General features: G+C 39.9%; 1 protein-coding gene across 8 annotated transcripts in view; it reads left to right on the top strand.

The window, feature by feature from the left end:
• Nucleotides 1–27,169, top strand: part of CASK (calcium/calmodulin dependent serine protein kinase) — a 358,179-nt gene that overhangs the window by 145,882 nt on the left and 185,128 nt on the right. For all 8 annotated transcript variants that reach the window (XM_047843622.1, XM_047843615.1, XM_047843620.1 and 5 more), the window contains exon 4: nt 21,197–21,274. In XM_047843622.1, the coding sequence (XP_047699578.1) occupies nt 21,197–21,274 (78 nt within the window). The remainder of the gene's footprint in view (nt 1–21,196; nt 21,275–27,169) is intronic.

Below are 27,169 nucleotides of genomic sequence, written 5' to 3'. Positions count from 1 at the left end.
CTGAGCTATCAGCACAGAGCCCAACGCAGGGCTCGATCCCACGAGCCTCGAGATCATGACCTGAACCGAAGTCAGACTCTTAACCTACTGAGCCACCCAGGCGCCCCTCAGTCTCCCACTTCTTTTCTAGAAAGCTGAGGATCCTAAGTTGTTGACCTGACCCTCTGTGGAGTAGCTTCCTTTTGAATCCAGAATCCCTTCCATGTCCAACCAGGGGCAAATAAAAGCCTGCTGCTCTTTCCATGCTTGGGCTGGGGTTCCAGGTGGGAGAGTTGAATGGAGTATGGGAAAGCAAATTGATTTTAAGTGGGAAAGGAGGTACACATTACGAACAGGGCAAAGAAAGTGTGCAATGGCCAGAAATGCAAGTCAGTTTATATGGTTGGGGCACTGTTCGTAATGGCGGGGTATTACTTTGGAACATGGTGTAGGATGAGAGAATGATCGCAGATGAGTTTGAACATGTAATAATAAAAACCACCGATGATGTGTGCAACTGCATGCTACACTTTATACATTTTGATTATCTCTCAATTCCTCTCAACAACCCACCAAGATTAGCCACTATGCCCATTTTATACATGAGAAAACTGCAGCTTACAAGGTGGCAACTGGTTCAAGGTCACAAAGCTGGTGTGCTGCAGCCGGGATTCCATCCTAGGCTGTTTGACTCTAGTGCCCTCACTCTTACTTGCTCTGATACATCTAGTACTTTTGATGTCATGTTAAAGATACCAACTCCTCCCTTCACAAATATTTATTGAATGCCTACAATGTACCAGACACTGTTCTCGGTGCTGAGGGCTTAACAGTGAGTAATTCAAAGTCTACATCCACATGAAACTTACAATCTAGTGGAAGAGACACACTGACAAATAAGTATATAGCAACAAAAGCAAGTAGTGACAAGCACTATGAAGAACAAGGGCCAGATCAGGGATACAGAATGATGAGGATAGGGTGTTCATAGGAGCCCTTTCTGAGGAGGTGACATTTAACCAGACTTTAAATTTTATTCTATAGGTGATGGAGACACTGAAGTGATTTTACCAACGCGGTAATATAATCAGATTTGTGCATTAGAGACCCCTAAGACACAATACGAAAAATGTAGTAGAGGGTCCATAAAGAATTCCAGGCAAGAGGGGATTTGGAGTTCAACTTCTTCATTGTAACAGGGACCAAGAGCCCCTAAGGGAAAGGAACTGGTGTCTGGCTCACCGCATGAAATCCAAGGGTGGGACAGAACCCCTCAGCCTCAAACAGTGGCTGAGAAAAGCTGTAGCCATCATAGCTAGCTAGCCAGCTAGCTAAAGGGGGACAGGAGGAAAAAAAAAACAAAACCAAGAAACCCCCATTTAAGATTAGTGTTCAGATGAAAATTTCAAAGTACACAAGGAAAAACATCCCGCAACAAACTCAACAGGTAGGAAATATGGTCTGGAGGAAATGGAAATAATAGAAGACTCTGAAAGGGACTTCAAAGTCCTCAAGAAGATAAAAGGAAAGAAAGTATGAGAAACCATTAGAGAGCAAAGCACAGTTAGAGATGGTAACTTATGAAAGGAAAGCTAAAACTCATGCAGGCCATATTGAGAATATCCAATAGACATAAACAGGAATGTTGTAGAAGTAGAATATAGAAGGAATGATGAAGAGGAGAGGCCTTACTCAGATAACAGCCAAAAACCTTTACAAGTTGAAGACAGATTATTCCTTTTAGATCGAAATAAGGTTTGGGGAAGAAAATTATTAATTAACTTCTGGGTCATCTTAGTTTGTGGTGATTGTGGGACACCTGCCTATAGATGGCCTGTATTCAGCTGCCCATATGAGTCTAGCTCCCAGGAGAAGAAATTGGGCTAGAGATGGACTTTAGGAGTCACTACCATCAGGACAGGGCCCACCTCACCTCTTGGCACCTCAGTTTCAACCTACAGTTAGTGAGAACAGGATGAAATAAGCAAGTGCTCTGATCATCAAAACTCTAGAAAGTCTCAACCATACCCTTCACTGTCATAAATTCTGTTGATTGTAGAGCCTTGGGATTCGAAGTTAAGAGCTCAGGATTCTGGAGCGAGGAGCTTAGGTTCAAATCCTGGCCGTGCTGCTTTCTAACCATGTGACCCCGGACAAGTCATGTAACATTTGTCTTAAGGCTCAATTTCCTCATCTGCAAAATAGTACCTGTCTCCTCATTGTTGATATGAGCATTAAATAAATTATTATACATAAAGCACTTAAAATAGCACTTGGTGTGCAGTTAAATGCTCAGTAAATCTTTGCTATTAGCTATTAACATCTCCACATTTAACAGGAACCTTCAGTATCTTATCCCAGAAGAGTGACTCATGTGAAAATCCTGGTCTGTGAGGATCATAAATTGAGGTTATCTGTGTCGTCCTGTAACACTCAAAGGATGTGTCTCATTAGCTGCTGAATTTTATTTGTCCACATGCAGAGTTTTGCTGTTTGCAAATTGTGATGTTATTTGAACATCCAAAGAACTCCCTATTTTTTTTTTCTTGTTGTGTTTGAAACGTAGAAATAATTCATGGGTACATGGCATCTTCTCATGAGGAGGACCCAGTCATGGCTCCATTTTTTCTTGCTGAGTTGGAGCAGTTCAGTCTTGGGCAGATACCTATGCTTATGCCTCTGTTTTCACTTAGATCTATACATCTATCATTTTATAAGTACCAATGTAAACATTTTCATGTTAGCTAGGAACTTGTCCAGAAGGAAGAATTATACCAGCTAGTTTGATTTCAGAGTGCACATGGCAGTAAAATGAAAGCAGAAAATCAGTAATTAACTGTGTGATTATTTTTTTTAAATCTGTGATGTGGTTATCCAGGGTGAGATCATTTTCCAAGTTAGCCCCCCTTTGTCATCTCCACGACCAACCACATCACAGTCTGGCATGATTATTTATAGTCCTTTAGATGTTCTCCGAGACAGAAACAGAGGACAAGTCAGAAGTAGAACTCAAAGAATGACCCTGATCCCTTGAATTCCACAAATGGCTACAAGGAACACGGTGCAATTTTCCTATCTGTGTTGTTGGAAGGCGACCTGCCTCCTGGAGGCTGGGAGCCTTACCCTTGAGTGGCAGGGACTGCACTGAGGACCCTGCCTCTGAATGAAGACAAGGCTCTGAGGATCAAGAGGGAGAACTGTATTTCTAGAGAGAACAGGCCAAAAGAAGAGTTAGAGAGTCTTCAGAAGACCCTCACTGACACCAGAATTATAGGAACGTCCACAGGACAGAAAGTACACTGATGAGATGATTATGATTGACTTGGTTTTGAGTGGCCAGGATACTTTGAGAGCTCTCGCCTGCAAACACAAGTTAGGACTAGGTCGAGGTCTAAGAACCTTTAAGAAAATGGGAGTGCCTGGGTGGCTCAGTTGGTTAAGTTTTGACTCAGGTCATGATCTCGCAGTTTTGTGAGTTTGAGCCCTACGTCGGGCTCACTGCTGTCAACCTGTCAGAGCAGAGCCCGCTTCAGATCCTCTGTCCCCCGCCTCTCTGCCCCTCCCCCACTCATACTGTCTCAAAAAATACATAAAACGTTTTTTAAAAATTTATAGCAAAATGTGTTTAAACGAGCTGAACTCGTTTAAATATATCCCATAGATATATTAGATATAATAGATAGATATAATAGATATATTAAGTGTCTGGCTTCAGCTGAGGTCATGATCTCACAATTTGTGAGTTTGAGCTCCGCATCGGGCTCTGTGTTGACAGCTCAGAGCCTGGAGCTTCGGATTCTGTGTCTCCCTCTCTCTCTGCCCCTACCCAGCTTGTGCGCTCTCTCTCTCTCTCTCTCTCTCTCTCTCTCTCTCTCTCTCTCTCTCAAAAATAAACATTAAAAAAAATTTTTTTTAAAAAGAATGACCTGTAAGGCATTTACACGAATAATTATTTTTTTAGACTTAGTTAAGACCCAGACTAAGTTAAGAGATTTGTGGGGAGAGGGTAGGGTAGGAAAAGAGAGTTCAGGGTCCCCTTGACCTTTGGACACTTTGCCCTGTGCAGACATTACTGGAGCCATACAGTAATATCTCAGGTGAACTGTGTAGGCCTCGTGTTGACAACACGAAGCAATAGTAGTTTGGAAAGTTCGTACCTAGTGCTGTGAAACCCTGTCTCCTGGTCAGTCGGGAAAGAAAGCACAAGTGAGATTCCCTTCACTCGTGATGATTTACAGTAACTAAAAAAGCCCCTCGAAGTAATAGAATATCACTATGCTCTCAACAAAAGTCCATGTTAGGGTAAAGGAAAAGTATAACCACCTCCTTCAAAAAGGTGAGCAGGAAACATGGAGTTACACAGAGCCACAAATCAAGAAGCTGAAGTTCTGGTCCCAGCTACCATTAGTTACTGGCCTAAAGCAAATCTTTTAAACTTCCAGTTGTAAAATTCCCTGATGTGATTCATTATGATTCCGTCTGGAGGCCCCTTCCCCTCCTTTTTTTTTTTCCTTCACAGCCTTAACTGAAAGAGAAAGAGTGAGTGAGTGTGTGTGTGTGTGTGTGTGTGTGTGTGTGTGTGTGTATGTATGTGAGAGAGAGAGAGAGAGAAAATATGAATGCATGCATGAATGAATGAAAGTATGTTGGAGGTTGGGGAGGTGGGTGTTTAGCTGTGAAGGTTAGTGAGAACACTGAGGGCTAACACTAAAGTTCCTCCATAGTAAAGAGAGCAGGGATTGTTGCTCCCAACTGCCTTCCTTCCTTTTCTGGGAATATCAGAAAACCATACAGGGACACATGTTACTATGAACAACCAATCCAGAGATGTGGTGCTCCTGTTTTAGGAGCATTTGCTGTCACCTGTAGGTGGAGTTTCTTCATCCACTAGGAGGCACCATTGTCCAACGATATTGATTAGGGGTCAAGAGATCTTGGTCTTTTGAGCAGCTGGATAGGAGAAATGTCTGGCAAAAAGAAAAGGATGGTAAATTTAGGACCCTGGAAATGGTGACAAATCAACCTTTGATATCTAGAGAGGTATTAGAGCAACACTGTTTCTAAAATTTAATAATAAACAGTATCTTAGACTGCATTTTAATTTTAGAAATAGATTCTTTCAAGCCGGTCTTTTTTCAAAGAATCAGAATTCTTTGTATTATCAAGACACCTTAGAAATGACAAGGCAAATCCCATCATTTTACTGAGGAGTCCTTTTCAACCCAGAAAGTTAAGTGACAATGATCAAAGTCCCCTGGGCAGTTAAAGGTAGACTTGTGAATAGAACCCCTACGTAGGGGGCATTTCTCATTGTTTTTGGCTGTCTGATATCTGAGCCCTCAGATAGCAGGGTGTTGAGGGAATCACCCATCTTGATGGGCGGACAAAGCCCACCTTCTGCTGTATAAGCTAATAATGCCGAAATTTGCTCTCCTTGGCAGGTAAGATATGGGCACATAACACAGGTTTCATGAGTCCGACACAGCCACCCGTGGTGTAATAACTAGGGACAAAAAACAAGGACCGTGTGGCACTTCGCAGGTGGCAGCAGGGATGAATACTGGGATAGTTGTAGTGGTGGCGCTCGGGCTGGCTTCCGACATTTAACCTTAATGGGGACAACGCGTCAAGCTGCCGCAGCTGCTGTACAACAGCTGCAGTGGTGCCTTCATCAGATCAGCTCCGGGTTTGGTTTCTGACTGTGCAGCACAGTCTTGGTTTTACAGGCCTCCCTACCATTCTGTGAGCAATCCAATGTCCTATTAATAAACTCCTTTTCTGCTTAAATCAGCCACAGTTGGTTTCTGTTTCTTGTAACTAAGAACCTTAACTGACCCCACATTAAGAAACAAGAATCAGGGCGCCTGGGTGGCTTAGTCAGTTAAGCGTCCAACACTCTTGGTTTCGGCTCAGATCATGATCTCACGGTCCATGAGATTGAGCCCCACGTCAGGCTCCGTGCTGACAGCATAGAGCCTGCTGGGGATTCTCTCTGTCTGTCCCTACCATGTGTTTGTGTGCATGCACGCTCTCTCAAAATAAATAAACTTAAAAAAAAAAAAAAAAAACCAAGAATCAGTAGAGGAATGGCGGAAGATGACACTATTATAAGAGGAGTCAGTGGCCTTGTAAAGTGCTTGCAAAATCTGTGCTTGGATTGGCAACTCTTGTATCTTGGGATGTCAGCCATGGCTTAAGAAAGCTGTAAGATTAGACATGGAGCTAGAAGTGGGAAAAAGCGTACCAAGGGCCAGATACCCCAAGATGCCATGGTTTTCTGGTGATGAATTCTGAGGAACCCAAGAATTCCTAATAGAACCTAACCTTCCAGGTCCTTACGAAGATGTATTTGTCAGGGAAGAAGGTTAGAACATATTTAGCAGTCTGTAAATCAGACATATAACTTTTAAATATTTAGATGTATGGGACCATGGGCTTCCATTCGTACACTTGCCTCACGCCCTGCAAATGTTCAGGTTGGGCCTAAACCAAGGGAGGCCACCTTTGGCATGTGGGCTAAAACGGCTTTCAAATCTGTACCATGCTGGGCCCAAGCAAGGTTGTGAGGTAGCAGGATTTATTAATGCTCTGCCTTCCCTCTTGGCAACCTTTCCCTTCCTTTGCTCTGTCTCCTTGTGTCTAGTCACTCTCGCTTTGAAGACCTTCTCAGCACATTCATTCCCTCAGTGAGCCAAGAGAAACCCCCTTCAGACATTACCTACTCTGCGGCACCCACAGTGGGATTCATCTTTTTAGGCACTACTAAACTTTCCAACCCACACAACTAGCACAAGCCACACTCGCCATCACATCGATCCACTTAGAAGGACCCAGGACAGGAAACACTGCTTGCCAGCCAGGCAGCACCAGGCATTCCTCTTGAATAGGAGTCTTTTCAGCAGGACACGTGCTAATGTGCAGTCAATATAATAGGGAAAGAAGGATTTTTTAAATAGTGTTGAGAAAACTAATTAGCAGTTCAGAAGTCGATTTAGATTCAACTCCCTCTCCAAAAAACAAAACCACAGACAGAATAGTTTATATAAACAAATCAAATCATAGGAAAGCTAGCAAAAACTAAAATTATTTAACAGATCTTTGGAGAGCTTTTAAAATTTTTTTTTTTCAACGTTTATTTATTTTTGGGACAGAGAGAGACAGAGCATGAACGGGGGAGGGGCAGAGAGAGAGGGAGACACAGAATCGGAAACAGGCTCCAGGCTCCGAGCCATCAGCCCAGAGCCCAACGCGGGGCTCGAACTCACGGACCGCGAGATCGTGACCTGGCTGAAGTCGGACGCTTAACCGACTGCGCCACCCAGGCGCCCCTGGAGAGCTTTTATAACTTCAAATGACTGGGATTCATAAAGGAAAACATCAACAGATTTGAAATTGAAAAAAAAATGGAAAATTAATTTGCTTGAATATTGACAGAAAAAGCTTCTATTCATAGATAAGCATAGATACATAGATAAGGAGAGCTCACCCCGATGGAAGGGAAGATATTAAGCTTCATATACAAATGGGCAAGGACAGAAGTGGTCAGTTACCAAAAAGAAATACATTTGGTACATAGGCATGTGGGAATATGCTCAATCATTTTAATGTCTTTCACAATGTATCAGCATTTGCTTTGCAAAGTAATTCTGGTTACAGTGAACATTCCTTTCCCCATTAAAAAGATGAAGCTTTCCATTTACTTACATAACATACTTAACAGTGCTTTGTAAGAACCTTCTCTGGTCCCTGTCCAAGTTCATACTGAAGGAAGTTGATTGTGTACAGTTTACAGCATAGGTGGGAGAGGAGAGCTCAGCTCAAATTATAGTCCCTTAAATATTCCCACAGTTCATTCCAAACCCACCTAACATGTTGACTCATTTCCAAGCTGTACTATTGTTTGCTTGTCAGGAAAAAAAAAATGCCTTGATCTGCTTCCCTCATTTCTTATTTATTTATTTATTTTGAGAGAGAGAGAGAGAGAGAGAGAGAGAGAATGAATGAATAAATGAATGAATCCTAAGCAGGTCCTGTACTGTCAGTACAGAGCCCAACACAGGGCTCGATCTCACAAACCATGAGATCGTGACCTGAGCCAAAATCAATAGTTGGACACTTAACCCACTGAGCCACCCAGGCACCCCTGAGGGGCTGCCCTCTCTCCTAATTACCTTGTAGTCCCCACCCTCTTACCCTGCTTCTCGTCTTCCCCTTCCCCCTACTTTTTGGGACCCATCTCAGAGGCTGCTTGCTTCATGAAGACTGTCTGAATCCCTCAAAGATGTACCCATTCCTTCCTCTGAAACTCTGATATGCACTGTTGTAACTAACTCCTTCCCAAAAATGGAGTAGTTTAGAATACGGGAAGGGTAAAGAAAGGTCATGTGTACATGACTCCTCTCTCAGAAACGAATTTACCACCAACAAATATTTATACATATTCATCAGTATGTGGTATGTTATGGTGACCATGAAAGACCTGTTTATGCCCTCAAGTTGCTCATAGTCCCAAGTGGGCAGACCACACAGGTGCCTGTCAATGAAATAAATAAATACTGATAGTGTAGGTCTAAATGACCATAGAGAGGCACAGACCCTTAGGTCCCTAAGAGATCAGTGGAGGAAGCAGTTGGGAGGTGGAATAGGCGGGCAGACATGCAGGCTTGTACAGAGTTGACAGAGGGCATCACTGTCAGTGTGGGAGACAGGCAGAAAAGTGGAAAGAGGCCACTTCTCGCAGGGGCATAAAGACAGCAAAAGTGTTGGGAAAAGGTGGTGGTTATGGGATATTTGTGAAGACATCAAGACTGTAGCACAAGCAAAGCCCTGAATTAGAAGAAAATAAAGGATAATTAATGTTTTTTTCCTAATCAATAGAGATTGATTTGTATATGCAAGGATTAAAACATTTATTGGCAAACTTATTAAATCTAGAGAATCCATTTAAACCATCTCAACAGTGCAGCATTCACACATGTATCATCAGAGAGAATGGGGATGGAGGCTGTGCATTTTGAAGATCCCTCTGGGTGATTCTGGAGCAGGCATGAAACTGGATTTGTTATACAGAGCCCTCCCTTGTACTGTGACTTTACCTACTTAGCTGTAATCCCTTCTTTTCCATTAATAACTCAGAGCCTTGAACAGAAATTTGAAGTTTCCCTCTTTGTAACCTGAGCCTTTTTTCAGGGACAGTGCATGGATTCTAATGTCAAACTGCCTGAGTTTGAATCATGGTTCTTCCACTTACTAGCTGTGTGATCTCTTGGGCAAGTTACTTAACCTTTCCTGTTCCTCAGTTTTCTATTAATTAAAATAGGGGTAGTAATGACACGTATCTCAGAGACTTCTTGCAACCATTAAATGAATTAATGCATGGAAATCACTTAGAAAATGCCTGTCACATAGTATGTACTCAGCAAATGCTAGCTTTATTTATTACAACAAAATAAGATTATCCCTGTTTTTGAACCATACGTAAAAGAAACACCGTTTGTGTACTGCTTTGTCTGCTTCTTTCGCTTAGTGTTTTATCTTTAGGATTCAGCCAAATTCCTCTGTGTGCCTGTAGTTAATTTCTTTTCATTGCTGTGTAGTATTCTGTTGTTTGACTATACCAGTGTTTTACCCATTCTAATGGACATTTGAGTTCGTTGACACTTGGTGCCTATTGTGAACAATGCTGCCATGAATGTTCACGCACATGTCTCCTGGTCCACGTGAGCACACGCTTATTTGAAGAGTCTCCTTGGGGCTCCTGGGTGGCTCAGTCGGTTAATGTCCGACTCTTGATTTGAGCTCAGGTCATGGTCTCGAAGTTCGTGAGTTCAAGACCCACATCAGGCTCTGGGCTGACAGTATGGAGCCTGCTTGGGATTCTTTCTCTCCCTGCCCCTCCCCACTGCTTGGGATCCTCTCTCTCTCAAAATAAATTAAAAAAAAAAAAAAATGAAGAGAGTATCCTTGCCCAAAACTCTGTAGTCCCCTCTTCCTCATAAATCAACCAGCCATGTATGTATGCTTCTGTTTCTGGGCTCTCTGGTATATTCTGTCCTGTTGTCAATAGCATACATGCTTAAGTAATAAGCCTTATATTATTGAAATTTTGAAATCAAATAGAGCAAATCTTCCCACCTTATTATTCTCCCAAATTATCTTGAATCTTCTTGTCCTTTTACAGTGCCATATACATTTTAGATTCTGCTTGACAGTTTCCACAAAACCTGTTAGGATTTTGATTGGAATTCCATTGAACTTTTGCTTTCATTTAAAAAAATTGGCTGTTTATAGTATTAAGTCTTCCAGTCTGTGAAAAAGATCATTTTCTCTTCATTTATTTTAGTTGTTTAATTTCTCTTAATAAATATCTTACTTTTGGGGTGCCTGGCTGGCTCATTTGGTAGAGCATGCAACTCTTGATCTCAGTGTTGTGAGTTCAAGCCCCATGTTGGACATGGAGCCTACTTAATTAAGAATAAAGAAATAAATATCATACCTTTCTCTCTTCAGGTCCTATACATCTTTTTATTAGATTTATTTCTACATTCTTAAAAAATATTTTTTAAAAATTTTCTTTTGATTTATGAGAATAATTTTGCTCAATGCTGATTATAATTTTACCTTAGATTATTTTGGGTATTCTATATATATACTTTATACCATCTGTAAATAATGACAACTTGTTTTTTCTTTTTCAATTCTTGTTGATTTTATTTCTTTATCTTGCCCTTACTAGGGCCTCTAGAATAGTGTTGAATATAAGTTTTTGGAGTGGATGTTTTCATCTTGTTCTTGACCTAAGAGTTTCCTAAAGTTTAAATACATAATTTTACTAAATCGTTTTAGCATTTATTGAGATTAGCCTAATTTTTTCTTCTTTAGTCTGTCTCAGTGTTCAGAATTCTAGTCATTGAGTTCCAGACGTTAAAACAATTTTGTATTCCTCTGATAAATCCAACTTGGTCTTGATGTAATTTTTATGTATTGCTGGGTTTGATTTGCTGATGCTTTGTTTGGGTTATTTGCACCTATGTTCGTTAATGAGACTGTCCTTTAATTTTGTCATGCTGTCCTTAATGGTTTTGGTATCTAGGTTAAGCTAGCTTCATAAAACGAATTGGAGACTGTTCTGCTACTCATTCATTTTCTCTTCCAAATGTTCCCTAGAACTTGTCAGAAGTGCCATCTAGGCCTACAGTTTTCTATGCCAGAAGGTTTTTAATTACTGATTTAATTCTGTCAATGAGTAAAGAATTATCCAGGTTTTCTAATTATTTTTGTGTTCACTTTGGTGAATTTTATTTTTCTGGGAAATTTGTCGATTTCATAGATTTTCAAATTTGTGGCATAAAGGTTCAGTGTCATCTTGTCTGCAGGGTATGAAGTATCTCCTTTTTCATTCTTCATATTGGCTGCTACATGTGTCCTCTCTTTTTTTTTTTAACCAGTCTTGCCAAAGATTCATCATTTCATAGGGAACAACTTTTAACTTTTGCTAATCCCTCTAATATGTTTGTTTTCCATCTCATAAATTTTTGTTCTTATTTCCTTCTAACTTGCTTGAATTTAATTTGATGATCATTATATAGCTTATGCAGATAGATGATGGGTTCATAAATTTTCACCCTTCTTTCCTCATATATGCATTTACAGCAGTAAATTTCCCTGTAAGTACTACTTTACCTGCATTGTACAAGTTTGATGTGGTTATTTTTGTTATTCAGCTTAAAATATTTCCTTATTTTCTGATGATTTCTCCTGAGATCTGTATAATAAAAGCATATTGTTCAGTTTTCAAATGAGGTGGATTTTCCAGTTCAGTTTTATTAATCTTTTTAAAGAAAATATTTTTGCTTTTCTTGCTCTCTGTTGTGTTTTTCTTCATTAATTTCTGTTCATTATTATTCCCTTCTACCCTCGTTGGATTTAATTTACTGTCCGTCTAAAATTTTTCTCCTGATAGAACGTCACTTTAGTTTTTCTTCTAAAATTTTACATCAGTATTTGTAATATTTCTGTTATGTTTCAATAATTTGAAGTTTAAAAACTTACAATTTATGGATACAGGCTGCTTTGTGTATACTGTTTTAGCTCCATTTCTCAAGGGGTATTTTTGTGTTTTATTTTTCTTTTAACATTTAGAGTTATGTTTAGTCTGATGAAAGTGGTAGTACCTGTTCATTTTTTAAGTAAAAGTAAAAAGAAAACAAAAATTTCAAATACCCACCCACTCTTTAACAGCGTGTTGATATCCAAAAATTTCTGTGCCTCTGCAGACACACATATGTGCCCATATATATATTTATACATCTTAATATATTGTGAACATCTTTCTATATCGATAAATATACTTCTACAGCATCATTTTAATGGCAGCATGATACTCTGCCCTGTGGATTTACCACAATGTATTTAACAATTCTCCTATTGTTAGATATCTATTTGTGTGTTTGTTTTTAAATGTTTGTTTATTTTGAGAGAGAGTGAGTATGCACATGGGGGGGGGGCACAGAGAGAGGGAGAGAGAGAGAATCCAAAGCAGGCTCTGTGCTCTCAGCACAGAGACCAGTGCAGGGCTCAATCCACAAATCGTGAGATCATGACCTGAGCTGAGATCAGGAGTTGGACGCTCAACTGACTGAGCCACCCAGGCGCCCCTCTTCTGATTCATAGGTTATTTAGCATGGTTTTCTCAATTTCTAAGCAAGCATTTGAGGATTTCCCATTTGCTGTGTTAATTTTATTTCTAACATAGCTATATCGTGATTAGGAAACATACCCTTAGTGCTTATAAACCTTAGAATTTTGATGGCTCTCAGAAAAGCACTTGTGCAGTATTATCAGTTGTAAGCTGACCTAGCATTTTGTGCATATATAACATCATTTTTAGTTGAGAGAATGACTAACAGACAAACCATGCTTCCTCAAACTTGGGTATGTGACAGACATGTAATCACAAATGAACGAAGTGAGCCTGCTGCTTCAAGGGAAAACAACTCACAGTAGTTGTCCCCAATGATGCAGTTCAAACTTCCAAGTGAAAATAACAATTTTGGAAAACTTGTATCTGCCACCGTAAACTTAATAGCTTACCAGGACTTAAAGGATGTTTCTAATGTAATCAATGGGGGTATGAATAAATGGGATTTTTTTGATAATGTGTAATCAAATGTGTCGGTATTTAGAAAATCTGCACAACTCTGTGGACTAGTATTTTTCAGATGACTAATGTGTGATGTTACAGAGTCATGCACAGGTAAAACATCTATTCAAAGAATAAGATAGACAATGGATTACAATGTAACACAGTACCCAAAGTTCATTGATACGGTTTCAGAATCCACATTGCAGTTTACCTTTAAGAAACTACCACTTTTTGAGTCTTGGGTGCAGTATCAAAGAAGAATATTCTCAAATATCTGCAAGGCCTGTTAAGATATACCTCCTTCCAATTATATATCTCTGTGGGGCCAGATTTTCCTCATTTTTTTTTCAACCAAATAACATATTACAACAGATTGAATGTAGAAGCAGATATGAGAAACAGCTAGCTGTCTTAAACCAGAAATCAGAGCGATTTGCAAAACACCAAACAGTTCTACTCTTTTCACTAAATTTGTTTTGTTTTAGAATACTTATTTTTCATGAAAAATATTATTCCTATTAACATGTAATGGGTTTATTGTCATTTAAAATTTTTTTTTAACATTTATTTATTTTTGAGACAGAGACAGAGCATGAACGGGGAGGGTCAGAGAGACACAGAATCTGAAACAGGCTCCAGGCTCTGAGCTGTCAGCACAGAGCCCGACACGGGGCTCAAACTCCCGGACCGTGAGATCATGACTGAGCCGAAGTCGACCGCTTAACCGACTGAGCCACCCAAGCGCCCCTATTGTCATTTTAAAATACATGGTTTTTTTTACATTTCTGGATTTTAATTTTAAATTTTACATTTCTGGATTCTAATTTTTAAATTTTTAACGTTTATTTTTGTGTGTGTGTGTGTGTGTGTGTGTGAGAGAGAGAGAGAGCGTGCATGAGCATGAGTGGAGGAGGGGCAGAGAGAGAGGGAGACAGAGAATCCTAAGCAGGCTCCATGCTGTCAGCACAAAGCCTGATGTGGGGCTCAAGCTCATGAACCATGAGATCATGACCTGAGCCAAAGCCCAATGCTCAACTGGCTGAGCCATCCAGGTGGCATTAATTTTTAATGCGACAAATATTGATAAACAAAACCTACACAGACATCATCCATTTGGGGTTCCCAATCATCTTTAACTAGAAAAGGGCCCTGACATCAAAAAAGTTAGAGGAGTTAGTCGTTGTCCTAGAAATTACAGTACGCCTCCTGACATATGTTATTGTTGTCTAGTTTTTTTTTAAGGTCACTGTCTCTTCCTCTCTTGATCTCTCAATAGTTATTGTGTCATATGGTCTCAAAGAGAGAGTGAGAAAATAGTTTTTTATTTAACCATTGTTCATTTAGATTACTGTACATATTTACCACATTTTATGTTTTCATGCCTCACTGCATCCTTGAGTTTTCATTCCACTTTGTTTTTTTTCTCCCTAAGGAATACTCTTGTGTATTTCCTTTAGGGATAGGTATGCTGCTGTCAAATTCTGTTGGTTTCTTTGCTAATCTGAAGGACATTTTTTCACCTTTATTCTTTACGGGATTTTTTGGTGAGAAGAGAATTTTAGGTTGGTAACTAGTTTAAGATCCCTTTCCACTGCTCTCTATTCTGTATTCTGGCTTCCACTGTTGCCATTGAGAAGTCAGCTGTCACTCTAATTGTCGGTTCTTTTCTTGCACGGTTTTTGAGGTTTTCTATTTTTCTTTGGTTTCCTGTAGTTTTCACAGATATGTGTCTAGCTATAGGTTTCTTTGTTGCTTGGTGTTTATTGGACTTCTCAAATCAGTGGGTTGAGATCTTTAATCATATCTGGGTAATTATCAGACATTATATTTTCAGTATTGTTTCTGCTCTATTTTCTTTTCACTTTTTATCTATTAGTAATCTCTACATCCAACGTTGGGCTTGAACTCACGGCCCAAGGATCAAGAGTCACTCACTGACTGAGCCAGTCAGGCGCCTTTCTTTTCACTTTTGAAATGTCAATAAAAAATATATACCGACCTTCTCCCTGTAACCCTTTCTCATACTCACTTTCATATTTTCCATGTTTTGTCTCTACATACTTCAGTCTGACTACATCTTCTGGTTCACTAATTTTTCTCTTCAGCTATCTAATCTGCTTAAGTTCTGACTTTTGGTGTTGGATTTTTTTCATTCTGAAGTTTCTATTTGCTTTTTCAAATCTGTGGTGTCACTTTTTATAATTGTTGATCCTTGCTGAAATTTTTAAGTGGATGTTTTGTCTTCGTGGTAGGCATTGGAATTTCTCTATGCTAATAAGACATATCAGAATATATTCCTTAACCCACTTTCCAAAATACAACTCTTTATCACCCCAGCCCCGAGTATGGGGTGTTTTCTCAGGTCCCTAGCCTTTGGCAGGCTCTCCTGCGGTAGCTCAGTCTCTGCTCTTGGATCTCCAAGTGGAAGAGCAGTTGGGCCCTGTTCGTCCAATATCCACCTCCCCCATTCTTCAGAGTCCCCCACATATGCACCCTGCCCCTTCCAGGGCTGCCTCCTTCTCATGGGGTGCTGCCTACCCGTAGGGCAGAAGCATCTCTTGCTCACCTCTTTGAGCTCAAAACCTTTCCCCATCCTCACTAGGTAGTGTTTCACTCATTATACTGTTTAAGCTTTAAAAAATTTTTTTTGTTTTTGTTTCATCCAGTTCTGTAGTTGTTTTTCTCACCTCCAGAGGAAATGGTAGTTAGAGAGATTCAGATTTGGTCTGACCTGTACAGTGTTCCTCAAAGAATAGTTTGCAAATGAGTTCCAATCTACCAACTGTTATCAGTCTGTGATGAACTGTTATCAGTCTGTGATGAAGTAAGTACAGAAATTGAGAGTAAGCATTTAGAAACTGTTGGAGCAATCTGACATTGCTGTGAAATCATAGCACGTGATTTTGTGTTTTATAAAAATAACGATTCATAATATACCTGGGGGGGGTGGAAACTGCTCCTTCACCACAGTTAATTTGAGAAGCACTTCTTCCTACAGTCAGCTGCGAGTCTCCTACAAGCCCCCTCTTTTTCTGCTTTTACAGAATACACTGTAGAGGAGGGAAAAACCTTTTCTCTACCCTCTTAGGTTAAATGACTGGGTCTGAATTAAACTGACCAACACCAGACTAACAGGAAAAAATATTTATTTATTTTTTTTTAACATTTATTCATTTTTAAGAGACAGAGCATGAGTGGGGGAGGACATAGAGAGAGGAAGACACAGAATCCGAAGCAGGCTCCAGGCTCTGAGCTGTCAGCACAGAGCCTGATGCGGAGCTCAAACCCATGAACTGTGAGATCATGACCTGAGTTGAAGTCAGACGCTTAATCATCTGACCCACCCAGGCACCCCAAAAAAGATTATTTTATATGCACATGGCAGGACCATTGGGGTCGGGGGACACCCTCACAGGAAAAAAGTGAAAACCACAAAAGAGGTGGTTAGACCCAGATGCTTATATACCATTTTAACAAAGAGTAATCCAGTCTGAAGAGACTAGAAAAAGGAAGAGGGGGGAGTTTGGGGGTAAGTGGTGGCAAGGCGACCAGGAAATGTGTGGTAAGTAAGAGTTGTTTAGTAAGGTTTGTTATGCAGGTAGGAGTAGTTCTCTTCCTAGTACATGAGAGGGGAACGCCTTTACAAAGGGAAATTTAAACCTCCATTTTCAGGCAGAATGGACAAGATCGGAGAGTTCTTCCTGTGTCTGGTGTTTTTCAATTGCCTTCAGCTCAAAATAATCCTATGCCAAGGTGGCTTATATTCTGATCCCTTCAACATATGGTCAGCCATACATTGTGCCTCTAGACGTGTCATCTATTTTGTTTGGCATATTTGTTTTGGATTTTTTTAATTATGTAAGTAATTTACATTTATTGTAAAATTTTTAAAATTCAGACAGATGAAAGGAACAGCTAAGATCATTCATGATCCCACTGCTTTCACAAGTCAACGTAAACCTCCCATAGTTTTTCTCGGCATGTAGGATAGAAGCATTCCCCATACTTTCTAAAGCAGGGTTTCTTCTCCCTCTTATTTTACTCCCTTGGAATGGAACCAAACAGGGAAGTTTAGAACATGCTTTTTTGAAGCTCCTTAGTAGCCCCAGAAACACCCTAAGATGGGAAGCAAGAGAAAAACAATGAAAAAAGCCTTGCACTTGTTTTTAGAAGTATTATCAAATAAAGATGATCAAAGATTTGAGACATCAAACTTTTCAAAGTTGTTATATCAGGATTGTATTATGAATATATATATTAAATTTCAGTGATGAATAAAATTTGCATAAATAGTATTTTTCATTTTTCTATATATCAAAATTTAAAATTAATGAATTGCCTTTTACTCTAATATCAGTGTTACAAATAACTAATCAAACAGCTTTAATAATAGAAGGTTACTTTCACAGCGATGACTGACTTTCAGACTAGCTCCTGAAGGAACATGCATGCATATTTAAAGTTACACAGGTGAGTTTGTTTGTGACCCCAGGTTATGAACCATCGTCATAAAAAATGTGCAATGCCCAGAAGATCTCATTTATAAGAGTGACTAAAAGTATCCTAGGGCAAAAAACCCCGATAATCAATATTTGGAACCAATATGAAGAAAACCTTAAAACTGTGACTTAGAGACATGAAAAGAAATAGAGAACATATCATGCTCATAGATGAGAATATGAGAAAAATGTTAATTTCTAGAAGTTCATCTATAAATATAAAACTATCTCAGGCAAAATATTAAACAAATTTTTAACATTTGATGAACTCGTTTTTAAAGTTCAGCTGGAAGAAAAAAATTCATAAGAAAATATTAGTGAGGAATAATAATGAAATGACTTATTTTTCCAGATATTAAAATACACTATTAGAGGGCCGCCTGGCTGCCTCAGTCAGTAGAGTGTACAACTCTTGATCTCATGAGTTTAAGCCCCATGTTGGCTGTAGAGCTTATTTTAAAAATATAAGATAAAATATTGAAAAACACTATTACAGTATTAAAAATGGTGTGGTACCAGATACAAGAAGAGACAGGTCAGTGGAAAAGCCTAGAAACCTGAAAATAACCTGTGTATGTGCATGTGTAGAGACTGTCATTTCAAATACTAGTATTTCAGATATAACACCCAAAAAATGTGTCGATCCATGCTGGTAATTTCCAGGTTTTTTTTTTTTTCACTGACTGGTTCCCTTGTTAGGCATTGGCCTCTCACCACTTGGCTACCTTCTCCTACTTCTCAGACTGCTGTTTTCCCTCTTCCAGGTCCCTCCAAAAAAGTCTTCCTCCAGCTCTCAGGAAAGCTTCCAGATTCTTATTTCTTGGCGATGCGATCGGTTTAGCTCTCCTTTGCCTAACTCCTCTCTCATGTGAGCTGAATAGTGCTCATCCTCACATCTCACAATTAAACAGGAAACCGCCTAAACAAAACTGCAATTCATTCACTGTGAGGGGTGCCTTAGTTCTCCTAGATCAAGCAACCAGCTTAAATTGCAGCCCATTTAGAAATAATATTTTTTTTCCTCCCCACAATACAAAGAAATGAAAAATATTCAGCCTCTCTTGTAATCAAGGAAATGCAAATTAAAGCAATCATGACTTACTTTTTTCCCTCCTATCTGACTGGCAAAGATCAAAAAGGAATAGTCAGCCTAGTGGGGGCAAGGTAGAGGAAAGGACACTTTCACGATTAGTGAGGGCAGTATAGCATGTTAAATTTTTTTCCAGGAGTATATCAACAGCTTTATTGTATATGCCCCCCGACCCCTAGGACAAGTGCAACTCTCCTTATAAGACTTTTACTCTAGCAGAATATCATGACTGTTCAAACATGTGACCATGTTCATTTGGGCTTTATTTCCAATGGTGGAAAATGGTCACTACCGTACTTCAGAGCAGACTACACCATCACAAAGATTATTTTGTGCAGAAGAATTCTATTTGACATTGGAAAATGTTCATCAGCTGTGAACTGGAAACTAGGCAAATGTTGTAAACCCTTGTATAAATGTGAAAGTATTTTCATTTATACAAAACCACACCGAGGGGCGCCTGGTTGGTTCAGTTGGTTAACGTCTGACTTCTGCTCAGGTCATGATCTCGTGGTGTGTGAGTTTGAGCCCCACGTCAGGCTCTGTGCTAACACCTCAGAGCCTGGAGCCTGATTCAGATTCTATGTCTCCCCCTTCTCTGCTCCTCCCCATGCTCATGCTCTGTCCCTGTCTCTCAATAATAAATAAACATTAAAAAAAATTTTCTTAAAACCACACCAAGATTTAGATCATATGGTCAAAATTATTCATTAAATATTTACTGTGTGCTCAGTCTTCTGCTGGGTATTGGGTGGGAGTATGTTGAAAGTATAAAACATACTTGTTCTTGGGGCTCCTGGGTGGCTTAGGCAGTTAAGCGTCCGACTTCAGCTCACGTTATGATCTCGCAGTCCATGAGTTTGAGCCCCACATTGGGCTCTGAGCTGTCACGAGCCCAGCATCTGATAGCTCAGAGCCTGGAGCCTGCTTTGGATTCTGTGTCTCCCTCTCTCTCTGCTCCTCCCCTGCTCATGCTCTGTCTCTGTCTCAAAAAACAAAACAAAACAAAACAACATACTTGTTCTTTAGGGCTTTATACATCTTGTTGAACTGTTGAGCTTGAATATGTGCATTTCTTCCTTGCACACCCAGCAGGTGTGGCTGTAGGTAATGGGAAGAGCAGTGAATATAGACACAGATTTGAATCCTGTCCCTGTAACCTACTTGTCTACTCATACAAATTATTTGAGAATGAGAAGGGTGCTGACCTCATGGGGTGATTGTAAGAATGGAGATATAACAAGGAGTGTTTCCCATGATGCTTGGTGAATTGTAATATGAGTATTGATAATTCATTATTATTAATACCTACTTAGTAATTATTAGTAATAGTAATGAATAGTTTCTTTAGTTTCCCTTCTAGAAACCTGTTTCCTCAGTGTAATACACTGGAGTCTCAGCTACTTGAATAAGTGAATGAATGAAATATTGGTTTTGAAAACACTTCATATGCCTTGAAGCATTATGAAAATGTCAGCTATTGATATTTGAATAATTTCATTACCAGATACAATCTGGCAAAAGTGTCCTGTATATGTATGTAAATGCTAAACGTGTGTTAAGTGCTAACTGTTAGGATATGGGCATATAGGGTTGTTATAGAATTTAAGCAAATGAAAGCCTTGATGTGGTTGGTAATTCACTTAGGGGGCTTTCTGGGAAAGGTGTGATTGGAATGGGGCCTTGGATTACAGCAGGTTTTGAATATGAAGAGCAATGTATTCAGAAGCATGTGACAAGAAAAGAAAGAAGACTGTATGTTCGGGGAATAGTAATTAAGACTAGCCTGCCTAGAGAGTGAGGTATACTTGAGGAGCCATCAGATAGGACAGGTAGAAGAGTGAGGTGTGGCTGACACAACAAGAGACCTTACTGATCTGAGAAATAAAGAAGTATTTTAAGTTTGGGGCAAAAGAGTGACATTCCATCACCAACACATCAGTGTGTTAGAATATGTTTGTAGGGATTGACTTTGGTAATGGAGTGTGAACAAAAAGAAATGATGAATTAGCTACGGTTTTCCTTCTACAGTATATAGTTTGAATGCCCATTTAATGGTGATAACTAGAGCTAAATATTTTAGAATCCTTGTTGGATTCTTAAAATATTACGTGACATGACTAAGTACAGATAATTTTGGAACTTGGCTCAAAAATATGTCCATAGCCACCAGCATTGCCCTTTTCTGAGGCTTCTTGTTGTGATAACTTAAAGGAAATTTATGGTCCATTTTCTACACCTTGTGTTATTTGATGCTACCGTTTGCTTGTTCTTTGTACTTCTTTCCATGTAGATTTTCAGTGTTAAGATAGTTATAATATTCCTTTATAATTTATATATGTTTCCTTGAAAGAAAGATTTAAATAACTTATTAGAATCGTTAGCTGTAAGCCAACTAATGACTTAGTTACAATATATTCATTTTCAGTGTTTTCTTCCTGGGATTTCCTCTTACATATTTTTTTTCCTCACATTTCTCTACAGTATGGATGGCGCAGATCTGTGTTTTGAAATCGTAAAGCGAGCTGACGCTGGTTTTGTATACAGTGAAGCTGTAGCCAGGTATGTAATTTGTATTGACTCAGAGGTCACAGGGGAAATAAAAGAAGGAAATGACAGAGAAATCACATGAAGTGACCTGCTTTTTGAACTGATGAGGAGGAGACTGCCACTCTTTCCTACAAGGAACATGTCTGTTCTAGTGTGCAGTAGTGGAGCCAAATAGTGACTGGAAATGCCAAATACTGAACAACAAATTTCTTAACATGAGTCTACAGCTTAACATGGTACTGTTGCCTTTGCCATTTGAGATGACTTTTATTCAAGAAGGGATTTGGTAGCTCAAGAACTATGAAGAATCAACTTTGGGGGGGTGGGGGTTATGTGTGATCATTGTTTTGGGCAGCTGAGCCTTCTTAGTTCTTCACTTCGCCTTTTAGTGATAGCACATTATTATGTGACCAGTTAATCTGATGAAATGCACAGAATAGTGGAAGGAATAGAAATAATAGCACAGTCTTCCTGCCAAATATATTTGCTTCAGGCCAGTGTGTGATCTCCCAAGCAAATGGTGGCCATTGTTCTAAGTCAAGTTGTTGTACAGGACTAATGAGTCAAAATAAGGAGTAAAGTTGAAAAATCACAGGAACCATGCACTGGGCCACTTGCTTATAGATTTGGAGCAATATAGCTTTCTGCTTTGGTGTCATTCAATCATATCATAAATACCCACTTCAGTGGGTTGCCTTTTTAATACATGGGGTCTCTTCAGTCACCAGCCATAATATATTGAAGGATTCAAACCCACAAACCAGTTAGGATTTATTAAAACTTTCTACCATCTGAGAAACAGTTACCATTAAATGATTATAACTTCCTCTTATCATCCTTTATATAACCATGGCATCTTGGACAGATACAGGTAGCAATAGCTTAGGGACTATCTAATACAACTCTCAGCTCAGAGTGGCTTCAGATTCAGTGCCCTGCCTCTTCCTGGCTAAGGAGCAAGGGCCCCAGTCTCAGGAGACAGAGCAGCCATAGCTATAGCACAAGATGAAGAATATACTCAAGTGAGGTAGCTGCTGTTGTGTGCTGCTGGAGCTAGGGAGAAGCAGCATATGAAAGTTTATATACAGTAATTGTAATGACTTCTTTGAACTCCTGATGTATTCATGGTAGAACTGAGGTTGGGTATCCTCTTTTTTTCTGTGCCGTGCTCGCTAAAGCACATTCTACAGGGCGGTGAGGGAAGGGGAAGGGGTAAATCTCATTTTCCTATTAGTTTTGAGTTCTTACCACAATTAAAATTTTTTATTCTGTATTGTGCTTCAGAATTAAAAAGCATTCTTTAATACCAAAATAGTCAATGCCATCTTGATTTTTCTTAACATACAGCCAACTGAATGAAACTCTCAACATCCAACTGAATGAAACTCTCAGACCCTTGCATCTTGTTGTTTATATTTACTTCTTCAAGAATTTGAGGCAACCTGCCTTTTGTACCCTCCCAAATTGATCTCTTTCAACAGCAGCATCAAACAGGGAAAACTAAAAATTCTGAACATGGATTTTTATAAAACAGTGAAGCTTGATGAAGGGAGATGACTTTTTTCCTTTTGGACCCCACTGGAGTACTGTGAGAAATAAGCCCACTGACCCAGTCAAAGGAGGGACGCAGAGAAGCACCTAGGAGCACTGTGAAACGAGGCTTTAATCAACATTCTTGCAAGAGCGGGTGTCTGATGGACAGGCACACCGGGGACAATCACAGCAGACAATTTATCTCCTAGTGTGCAAGTCCCTCCCCTGATTTGTCATTGGCTGAGTACTACAGAGGTTACAGCCTTACCCGGAAGTCTCCTATGCCCATATAAAAAGTAGTCTGACTGGAACAAATGTACATTCCCTGAGGTGACACAGAGGTTTCATTCCCTTCTCCCTTTGTTCTTTGGTGCATGCTCATTGCAAAGCCTGCAAAAATAAGCCCGCAAAAAGGAGAGGGGAACAAGAACCAGGAAGTGAAGTGTCTAAGGGTTGGGGGCTCCATTGTTGGTGGGGGGTGGTTTATACATATTTCCAACAGGTCATAAACCTATTAATTAGACAGCACAGCGTTTATCTGGTATTTCTTAAAATGAATCATCTCCCTTACTTGTCACAGGTACCTGGCACATATGCTGTCAGGGTTGATGTTAAAACAGTACCACTTTTATCCTGTTCCCCACTCATCCATATTGCTTTTCCTTAACTTTGAGCCTGTCTGTGCCACTGGCCTGGGTGTCAGCATAAGGAGAATAGTAATATGTAGAGGTGATGCCATACAGTGAGATTACTTGGGGGATCTTTCCCAATCTCAAGGTTTATAGGAAAGGTAGATGCTTCCATACATTAAGATGAAAGCCTGTTGATTTTAAAATCTACCTATATTTTCTGTTAAAATGGTATATTTTTTTTTTATGGAAGGAACTTTCCAGAATGAACCAGTAAGGAGTAGTATTGGAACCAGTAGGTGACATTGCAGAGAGAGATTTGGTACAATTTATTAAGGATTCTTCCTAAAAATGACAAAAGGCAGGGAGGCCCATCCTCAGAAAGTAGTATTAGATATGTCCCCTTTTGCAGACGATCATGACCACATAACAAGGGCATGTAGAGCCTTCCTTTGGTTGTAGAACATTCAACCAGTTGACTTTGAACTTCCCCTCCTCCTCTGATTCTGTGATTCATTGTTGGGAAATTTAGCTTGTATCAGTATTCTAGTGAGACCACAACTGTAGGAAGACTCGGAGACACCAAGTAATCAAATGGATAATGTTTTTCTCCAATTGGCTGAACTTCCAGAGAAGCAGCAAAGCATGGCCTAAAATAAAACTGCATACAGTCCTTACAACCCAATTAGTGATTACCTCTGTTCCTTCAGGGGTGATGAGTTGTCGAGTGCACTAACATACAAAATCAGATGATCAAACCAAACTCTTACAAATCAGAGCAGTCTTCTCTAGTACCAAGCTTTACTAAATAATTACAATGATACAGGCGATCAAAAGACTCAACTGAACCAGAGAGGTCTAGGTTTTCAAGGGCAATTTCCCAGAGTAGATGGGGTGTGTACATGTGGGATCCCACACACAAGGGAGAATTGCAGTTATGAGATGGCTCCATTGTATGCCCCCAGGGAGTTGTATAGCTTCAGTGACATCCTCCAGGAAGCCAGCCATGCCTCAAAGATCCTGGATTCTGTTTCCCATAGGTAATCCTTAGCCAGGGACATTCTGTTAAGAGCATTTCAGAGATAAGGTGTCTTCTGACTAGCAAGAGCGATAATCTCTGTACCTAGAGTCTCCTCCCCTCTTTTCTTTCACCAATTTCATCACTCACCAAAGGAAGTGAGTGGATTGCTGGCCAGTTCTTTGCTTCCACTGAATTGTCCTCATTCCTGATCCGTACAGGAGACAGAGGCAAACTTCTCTATTGCGACATTTTTCTGAAAGTATAGGCCACCCTGATGATCCATGAAAATGAAGCTTTCTAATTAAAATTTAGTCAGCAGTTCTAGAACGTGGGTGGATTTTGCTTTTCTGTTTTGCTTGCACACTATTCACGTGCACAGCCCCCCAGAGTCCTGAGAAAGATCACTTTAAGCTGTGCTATCTGGGGAGAAAAAAAAATGTATCTTCCCCCAACACACTCCAGAGATTCTGATATGTATGTATATTTGGGTCAAATAATTGAGCACTCTGATAATTAGATTAAAAATGCTCGTTCAGGGTTGATGGGGGGTGGGAGGGAGGGGAGGGTGGGTGATGGGTATTGAGGAGGGCACCTTTTGGGATGAGCACTGGGTGTTGTATGGAAACCAATTTGACAATAAATTTCATATATTAAAAACACACACACACACACAAAAGAAGTCGATGCAAAGAAATTGCATCAAAGCCTATACCCCTCTACACTCAGGGCTAAGCCTTTTTGAGATCTTAGCCCCCTGAGCCCATGCTGGCATGAATAAAGCTGCTTCCTGGGAAAAAAAAAATGCTCGTTCATTGAGATTTTCTTTTTAATGACGCTTTGAAATAGGAATTTTCTTTAGACTACAGATATATAAGTGGCTATCTTAATACTATGTATCCGAAGTAGTCCATACTATAGGTATAAGCTATGTCCACATTACCTGATTTAAACTTACCCACTGTTCTCCTGTTCACATCGAGATGCACAAATAGGCTGTTCCTAAACCTTTGACTAAACTTAGTAATATTGTAATAATAATGACTTTACCCTTTGTAGCATGGTTTAGAGTTTACAAAGTGCTTTCATATTTGTTGTCTGCCATTACAGAGGGTCACACACATATCCTTCACAGCCTGATTTGAAGCAGGAAAGGGCCAAGCTAAGAACCCCTAACTTAAACAGAAACTTAATTCTAGGCTGCACGGGACCAGGCCAAGAGTATATGACCACAACCCCTTTGTGTGCATTTGCAAAGTAAGAAAAATTGGCATCACAACTAAGGACTGCATGAGCCAAGTTCTCTGCCTAGAGCCCACTTGTGAGGAGACAGTAAGTGTAGGAACAAAGTCTGGGGGTTCTTTTCCTACCTTTCATTTAAAAAATGGAAACTTTTGATCGGTTGTAGTACACGAAATGATGCATATGCCAATGAGAAGGACATTTATGTGAGTTTGATAGTAGCATATCCAAGGGGGAAGTTGATAGAAATGCCTTTTAATTGTATAGCAGGAGTAGAGAAAAAAAATTTTTTTTGAGTCACAAGGATACACACAAGGGCATTTACAAGTACTATTAAATTATTTAGTTTTTATTTTAAAGTGTGAGGAATATAAGATCTGGAAAGAAAGCAAAATTCAATAAGTACAAATAATGTTGGGTATATTGCATTTCTGTCATGGTTGGCTGAGAAGGAAAAGGGAAAAATGAAAAAGGAAGACGAATAATAGGAAAAAAGAGAAAGAGGGGAGTAGAATACAGAGAAAGAGATGATCAAAGAGAGAAATAGCAGGATTACAGAAAAACAACTGGAAAATTAGTGGAGGGTGGACTCAGAGTAAGCTCTGAAGTAATACTGAAAAATGCTCTACTCTGGTTACACCCTGTGGCTAGTTGACCCTGTTAAGCATTGTTTAAGGCCTGTTCTTTTTTTTTTTTTTTAATTTTTTTTTTTTCAACGTTTATTTATTTTTGGGACAGAGAGAGACAGAGCATGAACGGGGGAGGGGCAGAGAGAGAGGGAGACACAGAATCGGAAACAGGCTCCAGGCCCTGAGCCATCAGCCCAGAGCCTGATGCGGGGCTCGAACTCCCAGACCGAGAGATCAACTCCCAGACCGAGAGATCGTGACCTGGCTGAAGTCGGACGCTTAACCGACTGCGCCACCCAGGCGCCCCAAGGCCTGTTCTTTAAAATGCTAACTCCTCCTGTGTTTTTCACCTGGACCTCGCGGGGAGCCTCTGCAGACCCCTGCTGGCCACGCGATGCATCTGAGGTGTCTGACTTCCTAGGATTTCGGCCCTAAACAAGCTCTGCTTTATTAAAAGATGCCCCAGCTAAAACTTGATTATGTTGCAAAAAGAAATCGCACGCATAAGGAGGTTCTTTCCTCTTGTTTGTCCTTAGAGCTAAATGGAAATAAGGCAGAGAGCCAGCCTCTGCTGGCAGATAAAAGGCTCCCACCCCTTCAGTCAGAATCCGAGGTGTACCTCTGAGCACTGTTCACTTAATAGCAATCCACCGTAACTAAGTACAATTAACTGAGCGTTGGAGACTTGCTTTTTCTCCCCACCATGTTTTCAGCTTGAATTTTTAGTTTGCAGAGCTATGTCATCTATGAACGGTGTGGAATTCTTTTGGCTTGGTTATCTTAGAAACTATAGAACAAGTTAAATTTCTTCACAAAGCTTATAAACGTATGGGTCTGCCAACTTTCTACATTATTA

This window comes from Prionailurus viverrinus, chromosome X (assembly GCF_022837055.1).
Source record: "Prionailurus viverrinus isolate Anna chromosome X, UM_Priviv_1.0, whole genome shotgun sequence".
In the NCBI taxonomy this organism is placed as follows: Eukaryota; Metazoa; Chordata; class Mammalia; order Carnivora; family Felidae; genus Prionailurus; species Prionailurus viverrinus.
Note: the sequence above shows the minus strand (reverse complement) of the source record. Positions and strands in the feature narration are given on the sequence as shown.